The 13,747-nt window shown below is 42.2% G+C and overlaps 1 protein-coding gene across 1 annotated transcript in view; it reads left to right on the top strand.

Annotated features, from left to right (window-relative positions):
- Positions 1 to 11,841, top strand: part of ITIH2 (inter-alpha-trypsin inhibitor heavy chain 2) — a 70,469-nt gene extending 58,628 nt beyond the window's left edge. The window contains exons 16-21 of the mRNA XM_069762056.1: positions 205 to 378; positions 1,213 to 1,326; positions 2,350 to 2,548; positions 8,574 to 8,746; positions 9,075 to 9,186; positions 11,149 to 11,841. Of these exons, the coding sequence (XP_069618157.1) occupies positions 205 to 378; positions 1,213 to 1,326; positions 2,350 to 2,548; positions 8,574 to 8,746; positions 9,075 to 9,186; positions 11,149 to 11,296 (920 nt within the window). The 3' untranslated portion in view covers positions 11,297 to 11,841. The remainder of the gene's footprint in view (positions 1 to 204; positions 379 to 1,212; positions 1,327 to 2,349; positions 2,549 to 8,573; positions 8,747 to 9,074; positions 9,187 to 11,148) is intronic.
- The last annotated feature ends 1,906 nt before the right edge of the window (positions 11,842 to 13,747 follow it).

The raw sequence follows: 13,747 nt of genomic DNA, 5'->3' as shown, positions 1-13,747 counted from the left end.
GTTAGGGAATCCCCACATGTAATCAAGCAGGCTAGTAGCTGTCAATTATGAAAACTTAATCTCGAGGCAGTCATAAATACTCGGATGTCACCTGAGTGTGCTCTGGAAAACTCGAGCAACGAGTACACTCACTCATCACTAGTTGTCAGTTGTTTTCTACTTATATATCTGTATAGTAATATTTTACCTTTTCCTTTAAATCAGCATTGGCTGTATCTACAAAGACTACTCCAGCACCTCCTGCACCAACAGTGACAAAGGAGCTTGAGTGTCCTCCACCTGTTCTTCGAACTCCTTTAGAGCTCAGAGCAGACCCAACTGAGTCAATAACTGTTCCTCCAAACTGCAAAAACAATCCAAATGCTCCACCAAACTGTGGTACGTATTCCGGCTTATGTATAGAAATATATCTGTGTCCTGAAGTTCTTGAAGGGATTCTCTCATGAGAACCGCCCCATTTCATATTATACCATACTGTTATAAACTAGAATCGATAGCTGCTAGTAGTAGTTGGCTGGTATTTTTCCTCTACAGCAGTGATATCTTTCAATAGTGATTAATAATCTCTTGAACCCCTTTACAACAAATGACGGACATAGCAGGTTATGAGCGGGTGTCTGTTCCCGCATCCTGATGTGCCATGTCCGTCACGGATTAAAACTGTCACGGTGTGAAACCGTGACGCGCGTTTCACGGTAGCAAAGTGCCGCTTTCTCAGGGGGACTTCTATCCACCGGTAAGCTCTGCTTATTCATACCGCTTGTTACGACGTTTATTGACATATGTCCCATGCTTGAAGGATCCTTACGGTTGTATTATCGGTCTATATTTTTCCCTCTAATTGTATCCATCTATGCGCTTTTTTGGTGCTTGATATCACTCCTTTACCTGTCATTTGACATATACTGTTATATTGGGCAATTTTCTGGGGTGATAAGGGTTTTTTCTCTGCATTGTATTGGTGCTTTCTTGTTACTATGTGATACGACATGTAATTTTTTATCTTTATATATTGATTAATAAAACTTATTTCTGCTTTTATTAAACTTCACTATTGCTCCTAGTCCTCCTTTTTTCCAAAGTGTATTTTATGTAGTATTTTAATCATTAGTTTCGCTAGCCTTTATTCAGTACCATCTGTAATTTTAGTCTTGACGTGCCCAAATTTGTAGGACTATGTATAATACATTGCTGATACTTCTGTATTTCCAGTTGACAACGATCCACATTTCATTATAAACTTACCAAAGAGTCAGACAGATGTCTGCTTCAATATTGATGCACAGGCTGGAAGTATCCTGAACATGATGTCAGATCCAAAATTAGGTAAGGAAATTAGGCGTGTACACATGAGTGTTACCTTACACCTTTACAGCTAGGCTCACACTCTAGTTAAAGTTTTTCTGTTCTTTTGTAGGAACAGAAAAATGTGACTCTTGTAAAAATGTCATCCATTCTATGATGGATAAAGATGGCACCAGGCAGACCTCATTTATAATAATGATGTCCATTTGGTTTACATTTGGGAGGCTATAATTCTATTTAAAAAAGGCGGCACGTTGCACTTTTTTTTCTAGAAGTGTGATCCTAGCCTAGTAGACCGCTACATGCAAGCTGATCGGCTGTTGTTTAATAGTCGGTTTAGACAGATTTACAAGCCAAAGTTACAGATCCTTGGTTATATGATAGCTCTATCCCCATAGAATATCATTGTTCTTTGAAGCACATATTTAAACAGGATGACACTGCCAACAACCATGATTTTTAAGCAATATTAAAAATGACCCTCTCAATGAGCGTATAGATTCCAAAGAGTATTCTCAAGTTTGATAGTTATTCCCTATCCATGAGATATCGAACTTCCCAATTGCTGGGACCCCACTGATCCAGAGAACTCTGAAGAGCCCAGTGTGAATGGATCGGAGATCAATTATGCATACTGCCACTCTATTCATTTTCAAAGAGACCGCTGGAGATAGCCAAATGGAGCGGCAGTGTGCTTGATCAATCACGGCTCCATGCACATTCAGCATTGGAAGGGGTCCCAGCAATCCCGAATATCCCCTAACCTGCGGATAGGGGATATAGTAACGTTCAAAATTGACACCTTTACACTTGGACTCACATTTATCAGTAGTCCTGAAAGTTGTGTTGAGCTGGAACTGGACACAACCGATCGCATATTAAGCCCTGTGGATGCCATGTTTGCCCACTATGGTGTAATCAGTCTGAAGTCTGACCAGCATTTTACCTTCAAGTATATGTAACAGAATGAATACAAGAAAGGATCTCAGTAAACTGACAACTCTCCATGAACACAGTGACTATATCTGCTTCCTTTTACTCTAGGCATTACAATTAACGGGAAAATTGTGACCGCTAAGAAAACCAAGGATGGCAAGCTAAACACCTACTTTGGCACGTTTGGCTTGTATTTCCAGCAGCTGAACACGAAGATAGAAGTAAGCACTGAGAAAATAACAGTGAAAGATCCGTCTCACACGAGAGAAATGAAGTGGTCCGAGTCCAGTACTCTGACATATAATAGGTGGGTGAATCATTACATTTGTTATGTGGACTGAAAATGGCAAACATTTCCAAAATGCTTTTTCGCACTGCAAGTGATTTATTTACTACCAGTTGAAATGATGAATGATGGCACAGCGGACCCTCAGCTCTGAAGTACACAATAGTATGTATACAAGTACGAAATGTTCCAAGGTCTGTTACATGCGAGATGTATATTATATTATATGTGAGATATATATTAACCCCTTCATGACCTTGGGATTTTTCGTTTTTCCGTGTTCGTTTTTCACTCCCCTCCTTCCCAGAGCCATAACTTTTTTATTTTTCCGTCAATTTGGCCATGTGAGGGCTTATTTTTTGCGGGACGAGTTGTACTTTTGAACGACATCATTGGTTTTAGCATGTCGTGTACTAGAAAATGGAAAAAAAATTCCAAGTGCGGTGAAATTGCAAAAAAAGTGCAATCCCACACTTGTTTTTTGTTTGGCTTTTTTGCTAGGTTCACTAAATGCTAAAACTGACCTGCCATTATGATTCTCCAGGTCTTTACGAGTTCATAGACACCTAACATGACTAGGTTATTTTTGTTATCTAAGTGGTGAACAAAAATTCCAAACTTTGCTAAAAAAAAAAAAAAAAAAAAAAAATTGCGCCATTTTCCGATACTCGTAGCGTCTCCATTTTTCGTGATCTGGGGTCGGTTGAGGGCTTATTTTTTGCGTGCCGAGATGACGTTTTTAATGATAGCATTTTGGTGCAGATACGTTCTTTTGATCGCCCGTTATTGCATTTTAATGCAATGTCGCGGCGACCTAAAAAACGTAATTCTGGCGTTTCGAATTTTTTTCTCGCTATGCCGTTTAGCGATCAGGTTAATGCTTTTTTTTAATTGATAGATCGGGCGATTCTGAGCGCGGCGATACCAAATATGTGTAGATTTGATATTTTTATTATTGATTTATTTTGATTGGGGCGAAAGGGGGGTGATTTAAACTTTTATATTTTTTTTATTTTTTTCACATTTTTTTAAACTTTTTTTTTTTACTTTTGCCATGCTTCAATAGCCTCCATGGGAGGCTAGAAGCAGGCACAACTCGATCGCCTCTGCTACATAGCAGCGATCTGCTGATCGCTGCTATATAGCAGAAATGGAGGTGTGCTGTGAGCGCCGACCACAGGGTGGCACTCACAGCCACCGGTGATCAGTAACCATAGAGGTCTCTAGGACCTCTATGGTTACCATCTTGATGCATCGCTGACCCCCGATCATATGACGGGGGTCGGCGATGACGTCATTTCCGGCCGCCCGGCCGGAAGCGGTAGTTAAATGCCGCTGTCTGCGTTTGACAGCGGTATTTAACTAGTTAATAGGTGCGGGCAGATCGCGATTCTGCCCACGCCTATTACGGGCACATGTCAGCTGTTCAAAACAGCTGACATGTCCCGGCTTTGATGCGGGCTCACCGTGGAGCCCTGCATCAAAGTGGGGCTTCTGACCTCGGATGTACTATCCCGTCCGAGGTCAGAAAGGGGTTAAACATACATATAGTGTATTCGTAAAGTCATGGTGCACTTTTAACCAGTCACAGGATCTATTTATAGTTTACATTTTGGTGCCCTTTCTCTGGCCCAATCATATCAGACCTGTTCATGAGGAGAGATAACAAGAACTAAACAACACAAACTCATTTAAGCTGTTGCTGAGCCCCCAGTCAGATTAACCCCTGATAAACTGAACTCTGCTTAAAGGGACTCTGTCACCTGAATTTGGCGGGACTGGTCTTGGGTCATATGGGCGGAGTTTTTGGGTGTTTGATTCACCCTTTCCTTACCCGCTGACTGCATGCTGGCTGCAATATTGGATTGAAGTTGATTCTCTGTCCTCCATAGTACATGCCTGCACAAGGCAATCTTGCCTTGCGCAGGCGTGTACTATGGAGGACAGAGAATGACCTTCAATCCAATATTGCAGCCAGCATGCAGCCAGCGGGTAAGGAAAGGGTGAATCAAACACCCAAAAACTCCGCCCATATGACCCAAAACCAGTCCCGCCAAATTCAGATGACAGGTTCCCTTTAATACACTGTCAGGTCTGTGTCATCATGCAACCACAAGCTTATGCCAGCTGTGTGGTTTTCCATGCCAGTCGAGATGTGGACGGTACAGTGTGTTCTGTGGCTTGCTAAATTTGAATCCGTGACCAAAAAGCTACATGAATATCGGCGCGTTTATAACGAAGCGCCACCTCATAGGAATAGGGATAAGCAGTTGAAGGAAACCGGCAGTTTGGTGGAGAAACCCTGTGATAGGCACATTTTTTTTTCACGGAGTGGTCTGTGACAGCAAACACTTAGGCCGGCGTCACACACAGCGTATGAAAATACGGTCCGTAAATTACGGCCGTAATACGCTGAAAAGTCCCGAAAATAGTGGTCCGTAGCTCCTCCGTAGGCAGGGTGTGTCACCGTTTTTTGCGCATGGCATCCTCCGTATGTAATCCGCATGGCAGCCGTAATGCGTGTTTTTATCGCAGGCTTGCAAAACCGACATACGGCTATACAAGGGATCCATGTGTAAAAAAAAAAAACCCATATATACTGTCTATATATATATATATATATATATATATATATATATATGTCAGTAGACACATATATGTATATATATTAATATTTCATCCAGCGCGATATAGCAGAAAGCCGGTAATTCAATTACCGCCTTTTGCTCTCTCCTTCCTAAAACCCGACATGATATGAGACCTGGTTTACATACAGTAAACCATCTCATATCCCCATTTTTTGCATATTCCACACTACTGTTAGTAGTGTGTATATGCAAAATTTGGCCGTTCTAGCTAGTAAATTAAGGGGTTAAATGGCGGAAAAAATTGGCGTGGGCTCCCGCACAATTTTCTCCGCCAAAGTGGTAAAGCCAGTGACTGAGGGCAGATATTAATAGCCTGGAGAGGGTCCATGGTTATTGGCCCCCCCCCCGGCTAAAAACACCTGCCCCCAGCCACCCCAGAAAAGGCACATCTGGAAGATGCGCCTATTCTGGCACTTGGCCGCTCTCTTCCCATTCCCTTGTAGCGGTGGGATATGGGGTAATGAAGGGTTAATGCCACCTTGCTATTGTAAGGTGAGATTAAGCCAAATTTATAATGGAGAGGCGTCAATTATGACACCTATCCATTATTAATCCAATACTAGTAAAGGGTTAAAAAAAACACACACACATTATTAATAATTAATTTAATGTAAAAAACACAAAGGTTGTTGTATTAATTTATTTTACTCTCAATCCACTCACTGAAGACCCTCGATCTGTAAATAAAAAAAAAATAATAAACCAAGAATATACATACCTTCCGAGGATCTGTAAGGTCCAACGATGTAAATCCATCTGAAGGGGTTAAAATATTTTGCAGGCAGGAGTTCTGTTAATGCAGCGCTACTCCTGCCTGCAAAACCCCAGCGAATGAAGGTAAAGTAGGTCAATGACCTATATTTAGCTTCATTTGCGGTGAGGCGCCCTCTGCTGGCTGTTCCTAGATCGTGGGAACTTTCCTAGAAAGCTCCCTGGCTCGAGATCATAAGAGGGCGCCCTCTGCTGGTTGTCCTCATATGAACTCGAGCCAGGGAGCTTTCTAGGAAAGTTCCCACGATCTAGGAACAGCCAGCAGAGGGCGCCTCACCGCAAATGAAGCTAAATATAGGTCATTGACCTACTTTACCTTCATTCGCTGGGGTTTTGCAGGCAGGAGTAGCGCTGCATTAACAGAACTCCTGCCTGCAAAATATTTTGACCCCTTCAGATGGATTTACATCGTTGGACCTTACAGATCCTCGGAAGGTATGTATATTCTTGGTTTATTTATTTTTTTTTATTTACAGATCGAGGGTCTTCAGTGAGTGGATTAAGAGTAGAATAAATTAATACAACAACCTTTGTGTTTTTTTCATTAAATTAATTATTAATAATGTGTGTGTGTTTTTTTTTAACCCTTTACTAGTATTGGATTAATAATGGATAGGTGTCATAATTGACGCCTCTACATTATTAATCTGGCTTAATGTCACCTTACAATAGCAAGGTGGCATTAACCCTTCATTACCCCATATCCCACCGCTACACGGGAATGGGAAGAGAGTGGCCAAGTGCCAGAATAGGCGCATCTTCCAGATGTGCCTTTTCTGGGGTGGCTGGGGGCAGATGTTTTTAGCCAGGGGGGCGCCAATAACCATGGACCCTCTCCAGGCTATTAATATCTGCCCTCAGTCACTGGCTTTACCACTCTGGCGGAGAAAATTGTGCGGGAGCCCACGCCAATTTTTTCCGCCATTTAACCCCTTAATTTACTAGCTAGAACGGCCAAATTTTGCATATACACACTACTAACATTAGTAGTGTGGAATATGCAAAAAAAATGGGGATATGAGATGGTTTACTGTATGTAAACCAGGTCTCATATCATGTCGGGTTTTAGGAAGGAGAGAGCAAAAGGCGGTAATTGAATTACCGGCTTTCTGCTATATCGCGCTGGATGAAATATTAATATATATACATATATGTGTCTACTGACATATATATATAAATATACCTATTCTATGTGTACACATTTATTCTACCTATTCTACTGTAAGCTGTCAGTGTGATTTTACTGTACACCGCACTGAATTGCCGGCTTTTCTCTCCAACAGCGCTGCGTATTCCTCGCAAGTCACACTGCTGGTCCGTGTGTAATCCGTATTTTTGGGGCTTCCATAGACTTTCATTGACGTTTTATTTGCGCAATACGGTGACAAACGCAGCATGCTGCGATTTTCTATGGCCGTAGAAAGCCGTATAATACTGATCAGTTTAATACGGCAGATAGGAGCAGGGGCATAGAGAATAATTGTGCCGTATTTTTTGCGAGTTTTACGGACGTAGTTTCTGCGCTCTTACGTCCGTAAAACTCGCAAGTGTGACGCCGGCCTTATCTTGACATGTTGGAATTATGTGCAGTGTCACAATTTCCAGAAGGTGTCATCTTCAACAGGACAGCACTCCTCCACACTACGCCACCATTGTTCATGAGTTTCTGGATAGAACATTCCCCCAGCGGTGGATAGGCAGGGGTTCTGTCAAGCCATGGCCACCATGATCTCCGGATCTGACGCCCTTAGACTTTTACTTTTAGGGTTATGTGAAGCAACATGTGTATATTGAACGCATCAACGACATTAATCACTTAAAACAGAGAATCATAGACGTTATTCACTCTGTTACACCAGATGTCCTTACCCGTGTGGCAAGAACTTCACTATCGTTTGGATGGGTGTAGGGCAACAAATGGAGCCCACATCAAACTGCATTGAATAGGTATGAAACTGGGAGAGTTTTTATTTTATTTGGACCAGATTTCACATTTCTATTGTTTTTTGATGCTTTCCAGTGACTGGTCAAAAGTGCACCATGACTTTACAACACACTGTATTATATGTTCAAAGTGGTGTCCATTGGAGATAAGTGAGAATAACTTCTAGTTTTGTGGGGTTGATCTACTGGAACCCCCACAGATTGCCAATACGCACGCTAGACAATGACAGCATAAAAAAAACTATTTCAATAAGCATTTTAATATTAAGAGTTGTAAAAATTATTATCCATCTATATAATCGTCTAAGGGTCACTTCTGTCTGTCTGTCACAGAAATCCTGCGTCGCTATGTGGGCTGTGCTATATACTATGTGGGCTGTGTTATATACTGCGTGGGCTGTGCTATATACTACTATACATATTCTAGAATACCCAAAGTGCTAGAATCGGGCCACCATCTAGTTTATTGATATAGTACCAATAATTCCATGGTGCTGTACATGAGAAAGGGGTTAAGTACATAGTTATAGATATCTTTTACAGTAAACAATTTTGCAATGACAGACTGGTACAGAGGGGAGAGGACCCTGTCCTTGCGGACTCACATTACAATATCACTTCACTGCATCCTGAGCAATAAGTAAAGGTAACACTTGCTCATTCTGGATTTTTTTCTATTGCAGGCTGGTTGTATCAATGAAGAAGGAAAGCAATATCACCGTCACTGTGGATAATGACTTGTCATTCCTTATTGTTCTGCATCGTGTGTGGAAGGATCACCCTGTCAACGTTGACTTCCTTGGTTTATACTTTCCTTCTAGTGACACATTCTCCGATACAGCACACGGACTGATAGGTAGTACATTATTTGGAGTTTTTGATAACACCAGAAAAGCTACCCAAATTTTCTCATCATTATCTTCTGTTTGGTGATTATAGCTATTGACATATGAGACAATGTTTTAAGAAATTAAAAATTACATGGATGGCTGTAGATTATAAGTAGTTAAAGCTGAATTTTGATGCTTCCATACAGAGTAAGTTTTACATGAAGCAACGTGACATCATAAAATTATTTTTGCCATCTCAGGTTTGCAGGCTCATAGACTTCAGGAAACAGTGTATGCAAAACTGTTAAATAGCAGTAATAACGTAAGGATATCAATACATATATCTTTATCTAGGCCAGTTTATGAAGGATCCTGAAATCAGTGTCTATGATCTTCGACCTGGAACCATTCCTGAGAAACCAATCGCTACAATGAATGTTAAAGGGAAGCAGCTGACTGTAACAAGGTTTGTATAAGAACAAGCTACACACACTGCGCGTCATTTAATCCAAGACTATACATATCTAATCCACGTACATCACACGATTAATCTAGGAGAGCCTCGTCCTCCTCTTCTATTTTTGCTGGGATCATCTATCCTTTGGATTACAGTATAGGGACACTTTGCTTGGTATACAGCAATAGTACACTACATGATCTGATTCAGCTTCATTGATTTACTTCTCAAGAGTAATGGGCAAACCCGTGGTTGTTCAGGTCCGCTGGGTTCGGCCGAACATCTAAAAAAAATCTGGCTCGGGTTCCAGAACCCAGACCCCATTCAGTAAAAAGTTTAAAGCCAGTCACAGGCGTTGGCTGATGAAAGCTTACGCCTGCTGTCACATCTATTATATAAACTTTATCATGCAGCGATAACCAGCCATGATAAAGCTGACAGCTGAGGGTTGCCTGCGCTTGTTATCAAGAGTAGAAGAGGCCCCACCTCATTTTTAAAAAAATGTATTTATACCAGCTGATAAATACTCCCATCAGCAGCGCCTTCTCTCGTTGCTATGAGCGGCAGCAGGCATACACTGATGAAAGTAGTACTCTCTTATCAGCTGATGCCTGCGACCGGCGGTAACCTTTTTACCGGCAGTCACAGGTGCTGGCTTAAATTGTCATCTGACAGCATAGGAAGCACAGCGTTCTGACTGACGATAACTTCCAGCCAATTATTCACCTGTGTTTCTCGAGCTGTCACACAGATGACAGTGTGGGAAATGGCCAATGTCCGGGGTGCCAAACCTGAACAAGATGGAATTGCTGGAGACGTCCGCGTTCTGGGTCTGTGCACGGACACTAGGTGTTCGGTACAGACCCGGAACTTCACTGTTTGGATTCGCACATCTATACTTCTCAATATTCTGTCCTAGTCTAGACATTTGGAATATCATAAAAGGGAAACTGACAGTAGATTACTGCTGTGTTTGAGGTGTATGTCATAAAACTATATTCCAGGAAAAGCTTGTGACGAAAGCCTGAAACATCGCTATAGGTTCCATTTATCTTCATCTTTTCAACCTCAGATGGGATATTATGCGTTAGTGTGTCTTTTTTTAACTGTATAAAAGAAATTAAGCAAACCTGCACTTTCCTATGGTGAAGGCTACAGCAAAAAAAGAGCTTTTTTTATGCATGGAACCTATAAGTGATTAATGCCACTGTATAACTATGCAATGGTATAAAAGTCAGGGAATCTTCGTGACTGTAGATAGGTGATAAACGTTTGCGATGGGACCTTTAAGTCCTTCTTTAACTCTAATCCTCAAGTACCCCACAAATGGGTCATGATTTGAGGCTCTTGTATAAAAATTAAAATATATATCTTGGATTACTATTATTTTATGGGCTTGCTAGTATAACTCTAAAAATAGCAAAGGAATCCGAAACCCATTAGGCACTGTTGGGCGACTGGAGATGAGAATCACTGTTGTCATAGATCTTACTGATAAACTGTTAGGAGTTTGATGACTGGGACCACTGCCCCCCCCACTGATTTTGTAATATCAAGCATGTGACCACTAATCCATTCATTCTAAAAGGGAGTGCCAAAGACCAGCCAAGCACAGCACTTAGCTATTTATGGAGCTCCAATTGGGAATAGATTGAAGGGCTGCATTCTTGACCTCCACTACATTCAAACATGGCCCTTTCGGAGCCACGATCTCGGGATGAGTGGGGGTCTCAGCAGCTTGACTCGCAGTGATCGGGAAATTACCCCCTATCCTATGGTTAAAGGATTACTTTCAAACTTGGTAAAGCCTCTTTACCAATATTGGGTTATGCTCACATTGGTTGTCCTATATCACGGTCATAGCCAGGCAAGAAAGTTTTAGAGGCAACCTAAAAAAACAATCAACCTAGACACGAAAAAAATGAATAACTGGTGCCGTGGAGTATAATCTGACTACTATTTTCTATGCAGAGGTGTACAGAAGGAATTCCACCATAACAGAATTAATGGAACGAGTGTGACCTGCTGGTTTGTGCACAACAGCGGAAAGGGTTTCATCGATGGACACTATAAAGACTACATAGTGCCTCAGCTCTACAGCTTCCTAAAACTCCATTGAAGAATGTTATAAAAAAGTGCTAAATTGTGCTAAGAAAAATGCGATTAAATAAAGTTTTTCACTGCGTTGCACTTTTTCTTTTGTGTCAGGAAGCACAGAAAAAATCAAAAGTGGAGTGACAATATGCTATATTATATTCTTATCTTGTCAGATGGTATCATCACAAAGCATGAGATGGATTGAAAATAAAGGACACGTAGGGGATTTGTTGTACTGTTCATGCATGTTTTTTTCCTAGTGAAGAGCAATAAATCATGGCCATCTTTAAGGCTTTACACAGATGATCTTTGGGTTGGCAAATAAGGTTAATAATTTGGCAACTGAAATCCATTTATTTAAACAAAATAGAACATGTAATTTTATTTTTTATTCATTTGTTTAGTTGTCATACTTTTACTATGTAGAAATTATGAAATATTAAAGGTCTCAAAAATTAAATCTAAGCCTGTATATACAATACCACCCTGATCACTTGTCACTATTGCCTTGTGAATTCTTAAAGGGAATGTATCATCTATATTATTTAATTAAAACCAGATACTGACAAACATTCTCAGTCTATTCTATGTTCTGTACACTATGGTAATGCCTATCAATCCTGAGCTGCTGTAGAATATTTACAGATATTACAGATGCCACATGAGCCACATAAAACACGATCTTCATTGATTTCTATAGCGGAGAGGCCTTTTTCAAGTTCTGGAGTCTGTGTAGATGTTATTGTGAAAGGAGAGGGAGGAGGTGAGCTGTGGTCATCAAATCTTAGTGGATCCTGTGACAGCTAAAGGTGTTACCTTTCATTATAATCCCATCTATGAGGACAATAAAATTACTATAATAAATAAAATCTCTACATAACAATACTATAAGTATTAGCCTACTATTAGGCTAAGTGGGCAGTGTGTAAAAACTACAATATTTCAGAAATAGGGATTTTTGTGTGTACTCACCGTAAAATCCTTTTCTCCGAGCCACTCATTGGGGGACACAGGACCATGGGTTATGCTGCTGTCACTAGGAGGCTGACACTAAGCTGAGACAAAAAAGGGTTAGCTCCTCCCCTGCAGTATACACCCTCATGCTGGCATGCAGAGACCCAGTTAAGTGCAAAAGCAGTAAGATAATGAGAACAATATATCAAAAAACATTGGAACATAACATGTCAAACAACAGTCAAAGACTAAAAAAGATAACTAGCCGTAAGGCTACCAGGGTGGGTGCTGTGTCCCCCAATGAGTGGCTCGGAGAAAAGGATTTTACGGTGAGTACACACAAAAATCCCTATTTCTCCTTCGCCTCATTGGGGGACACAGGACCATGGGACGTCCCAAAGCAGTCCCTGGGAGGGAAACAATACAACCACGTAACTTCATGTACCATCTGACTACCAATGCGCAACGGCCGCCTGCAGGATACGCCTGCCAAGGGCCGCGTCCGCAGAGGATTGGATATGCACATTGTAATGCTTTGTGAAGGTATGCAGGCTGGACCATGTTGCGGCCTTGCAAACCTGCTCCGCTGATGCCTGGTGCCGGATGGCCCAGGAAGCACCCATCGACCGAGTGGAGTGAGCTCTAATCCCCGCCGGGATAGGACTGCCCCTGACCCGATAGGATTCCTGGATAGCAGATCGGATCCATCTAGCTATCGTGGATTTAGACGCCGCCAAACCCTTTCTGTGACCCTCCGGGAGCACGAAAAGGGCGTCCGATTTTCTGAAGTGTGCCGTTCTGGAAATGTACCTCCTGAGAGCCCGTACCACGTCCAGAGTATGGAGAGCCTTCTCGACCCTATGTTTAGGCTGCGGACAAAAGGAGGGAAGGATGATGTCCTCGTTAAGGTGGAAAGATGAGACCACCTTTGGAAGAAACGCGGGAGAAGGACGTAGGACTACCTTGTCCTGATGAAAGGCAAGGAAAGGTGCCCGACAGGATAGAGCGGCGAGCTCTGAAACCCTTCTGATGGACGTCACCGCTACCAGGAAGGCAACCTTCCAAGAGAGAACAGAGAGCGGAACGTCTTGAAGGGGTTCGAACGGCGGTTCCTGGAGAGCCCCCAGGACCAAATTGAGATCCCAGGTCTCCAAAGGCATCCTGTAAGGAGGAACAACATGGGAGACTCCCTGAATGAAAGTCTTGACCTGAAGGTTGGTGGCGATCCTACGCTGGAACAGCACGGATAAGGCTGAGATCTGACCTTTAAGAGAGCTCAGGGCCAAACCGGAATCCAGACCGGACTGAAGGAAATTCAGGATACAAGGGATGGAGAAGCTGAGCGGAGGGAGCCCTCGGAGCCTGCACCAAGAAAAGAAGGTCTTCCAGACGCGGTGGTAGATAGAGGCAGAGGACGCCTTGCGAGCACTTAGCATGGTAGGAATGACCTGCTGAGAGAAACCAGCACGAGCTAGAATCCAGGTTTCAACAGCCACGCCGTCAAACGTAGGGCCCCTGA

The sequence above is a fragment of the Ranitomeya imitator genome, chromosome 4 (genome assembly GCF_032444005.1).
Source record: "Ranitomeya imitator isolate aRanImi1 chromosome 4, aRanImi1.pri, whole genome shotgun sequence".
Classification (NCBI taxonomy): Eukaryota; Metazoa; Chordata; class Amphibia; order Anura; family Dendrobatidae; genus Ranitomeya; species Ranitomeya imitator.
The sequence above is the reverse complement of the archived record's forward strand: the minus strand, read 5'-3'. Positions and strand labels throughout refer to the sequence as shown.